Source organism: Nematolebias whitei, unplaced genomic scaffold, assembly GCF_014905685.2.
Source record: "Nematolebias whitei isolate Nwh7 unplaced genomic scaffold, NemWhi1 Nwh_scaf_3802, whole genome shotgun sequence".
Lineage (NCBI taxonomy): Eukaryota > Metazoa > Chordata > Actinopteri > Cyprinodontiformes > Rivulidae > Nematolebias > Nematolebias whitei.
Window position 1 is genome coordinate 1 of NW_023622347.1, and position 3,410 is coordinate 3,410.

Below are 3,410 nucleotides of genomic sequence, written 5' to 3' on the forward strand. Positions count from 1 at the left end.
ATACTTTCTGATGAACATGACTGTATTTGTAACTGATAAATGTCATATTCACAAAAATTCACATAAAGAAACTTGCTTTTAAAATGTTTGTCAATTTATTCAAACGAACACACTTAACATGTTCTTATTTTGTGTTTCATTTATGAACAGATCAGATTATGACAGATCTACAACAGATAAAGCTTTTTAAACATGGGAGAAAAGCAGCACAGTTACTGTACACTTTTAAATCAGTGATGCCCAAGTCCATAACTTGGGAGCTACCACAGGTACATTTCAGCTGCATTTTCTTCAACAAACCAGTATGAAATAGCTGATTTCAATCATCAGTATGTATTTGATAGTGGTGTTTTGGAGAAATAAATACATCTAAGTAGCAGTAGCTCCCAAGGACTGGACTAGATCACCACTCTTATAAAGATTCACGTAACAAAAATATAAATAGTTAAAGTATTGTGCAATTGCTACATTTTAAGCTTTTCACAGTATGTATAAAAAGATAGCAAACAGAAAAAAAAACACTGTCAGAGTAAATAACACTGTGATTAACAACCTGACATGTGTGCAACCTTGTGCAAAAGAGGAACTTGTATATACTTAACTGTACCAGACTTGCTTCGATGTATAAAACAGTACTCTACTGGTCACTAAAAAGGGCCTGACTGAATGAAAATTGGTCAGTGGCTTCAGCAGGTGTGTGTGGAACACAGCTTCAGTGTTCATAGTGTTTCCTGGTCTTGTGTTTTGACGTGTTCTGTCAGAAGTGGAGTTGTTTGGGTATGGGTAATTTGCTGAGATTTGGTGGACAGAATGGTGGGCCATTGTGTGCGAATACATCGGACCTCTTGGCTCATATGGCATGTAGTGTGGTGGTTGTGCAGGTGTATGAATGACCTGTTTCAGAAGAGAAAACCCATCAACAATCGATGTGGTAAGTCTTTCCAGTGTATTGGACATTTTTGAATAGTTTTCGGATGCTTTTTGTTCTGATGTCTCAATGATTTCCACCAGTCTCTTTTTCACACGCTTGTCTTCCTCAAGAGCATTCAGCCACTGGGTCTCAGCAGGCAGCTTTCTCCTCAGACGGTCGTGTCTGTGTCCTTTTAGTTTTGCCTTCAAAAGAGAAATGAAAATCATCACAATTAAACATAAAAAAGTAAACCTGGATCATGTTGATGTTGTACTTTTCACATCACTTCTACATAACAATATGTAATAACAGCGTATCCAATGTTTGCTATATGTCTTAAAGTGTATTTTGTACCCACCACCCCATCAAACTAATGAATATGTAGGCCTAACATAATATGAGATGAGTAAGAGCATGATGGTGTCATTTCTTTTTTGCAATAATAATAAAAATAAATCAGCAACCCGTACACAGTAAAATATAAAAAACATCACATTCCAGCCTCCACCACACACCTCAACTCTTGCATCATTTTTAACACACATATTGCCTTAACTGTATTTTTAATAGCAACACAATTCAACAAACCTGTTCCGTGAATTATAGTACATCCAACAGATGAACATTTACAGCAAAAGTACTTTTATTTATGAGGAATGGACAGAAAAATATACGTACATCAAGCAGGTCTCTCCTCTCCTTTGAAGTAGGACCCACACTGCTTTCATTATCAGACCCTGTGTCTGCTACATCCATGGTAGTGGAGGAAGAAGATGTGGATGGTGAGGGTAGGGTCCGAGAATGATCCAGGTCAGCTGTTTCAATACCGGAGGATATGGTAGTACTAGCTGGAGAGCCACCCCAGATTTGTTCGCACAGTTCGAAGTACAGAAGAACCACTCGACCGTGTCCACTCCTGCGTCCTGTATCAACAGCATGGCGATATTTACCTCGGACTGCTTTCATTTTTGTTGTTAAATTCCCGCGCGTGATGTCGGCATGTGAATGGGGAAACTCGTCGGAGGACTCCGTTGGGTAATGCTCTAAAAAAAGCGCTAAAATATCAACATACTTGTTCTGACAGGATTCCCAGTCGACATTTTCCTGAGTTTTATTAACTTTGTACTCCAACACGGTATTTAATAGTAGTTCAACCTCGCGGTCTGTCCACACAAACGAACCTCCAGGCGCCATGATTCAATACTAACAGGAAGTTGTGGTTGCTTTGAAGGGTTGTGATTGGCTGATATACGTTTCACCTTTGCACTACACTGCCTCCTATGGGTTGGGCATATTCTTTACAACGCTCTGTGGTGAACATCACCGGGTTCATGTAGACGATCATTTTCTCTATCCGAACATGTATGTACGGTGATATTTTTTTGCGCAGATATTCGTTTTTTCAAACACCAGGCTACGTGTGTACAGGGCCTAAGGATATGTCTGTTGTTTTTAGCTGCAAGTGAGAAATCATGGCCGTATGATTTCTCATTGTAAAGCTTATTAATTAAGCTGTGTTATTGTAATCAATTATGCCAATCAATGTGTAAATGTGTGATGTGTTTAAATCGTTTTGATAAATAAAAGACCGCACTATTATGGTGGGTCAGAAATTTAAACACGTCTTTGTCCACATTTAATCTTCTAGACACGATATTACCTAGTCCAGAAAAATGAAAGAATCCGTTTAAATTGAGTATAATATTATGTACTTGAATTAGTCCATATATTATAAAATGTAAGAGAGCACCCCTGAGCTAAATCCATCTCTCGGCTCTCTCACTACATACTGGTGGCACCGTACGTCTCATGGAATGGACTTTGTTATTTGTGTAATACTTGAACTGCATGTTGGCATAAAAAGTGCAGATTTCTGTTCGACTGTAAAAAGCAATGTTTTTCAGCTGTGGTGCTCAGATAAAATACAATGATATGTTTTCAGCTGTGGGAAGGTGACTTGCCCTGTTTGAAACTGTTATCAGCTGTGTGGTTCTGGTACTGATCCAGTTCGGTTCTAGATAACGGCTCGGACGAGTCGGTGTTCTAAGAAAAACACTGTTTTTAGAGCTGAAAGTAAAGTCAATGTGTTCATTTTAAAGCTGAAATTTGTACATCTGTCGTGTAACTAAAGCTGGCATGCTGTGGTAAAACGCTTTATTCTGTTTAAACTGTGGCAGAGAGGGGGGTCCTGACCCGGTTCTGCTGTCGGACTCGGTTCAGATTCGTTGAACGAGTCGTGTTTTGAATGGATAAAACGCTGTTTTGAAGCTGAGCGCCATCTCAGACCACTGTTGAAAGAGCTTCGTTACATTTGTAGCAGTGAAGGTGCATTTTGAAAGTTAATGGACGAAAGTTGACCGGACTTTGTCAGGCCAACTGCTAACATGATAGCTGGAATCACGAGCTGTGATTGGTTGAAAACCGCTGTTTGGGTCGCTCTGGTTCGCTGAGAAATTGGTGTCATGTCTGCGTTCACTCCCTCTGATGTCAGATTGTAAAA

At 39.4% G+C, this 3,410-nt stretch overlaps 1 protein-coding gene across 1 annotated transcript; it reads right to left on the reverse strand.

The window, feature by feature from the left end:
• Positions 1-636: 636 nt before the first annotated feature.
• LOC119429618 lies at positions 637-2,153 on the reverse strand (the record flags this gene model as incomplete). Its single annotated transcript, XM_037697216.1, has 2 exons — positions 1,589-2,153; positions 637-1,113 (listed from the first exon to the last, which is right to left on the reverse strand). Coding segments are annotated over exons 1-2 (993 nt in total), but the record flags the coding sequence as incomplete, so codon positions are not given.
• Positions 2,154-3,410: the final 1,257 nt, after the last annotated feature.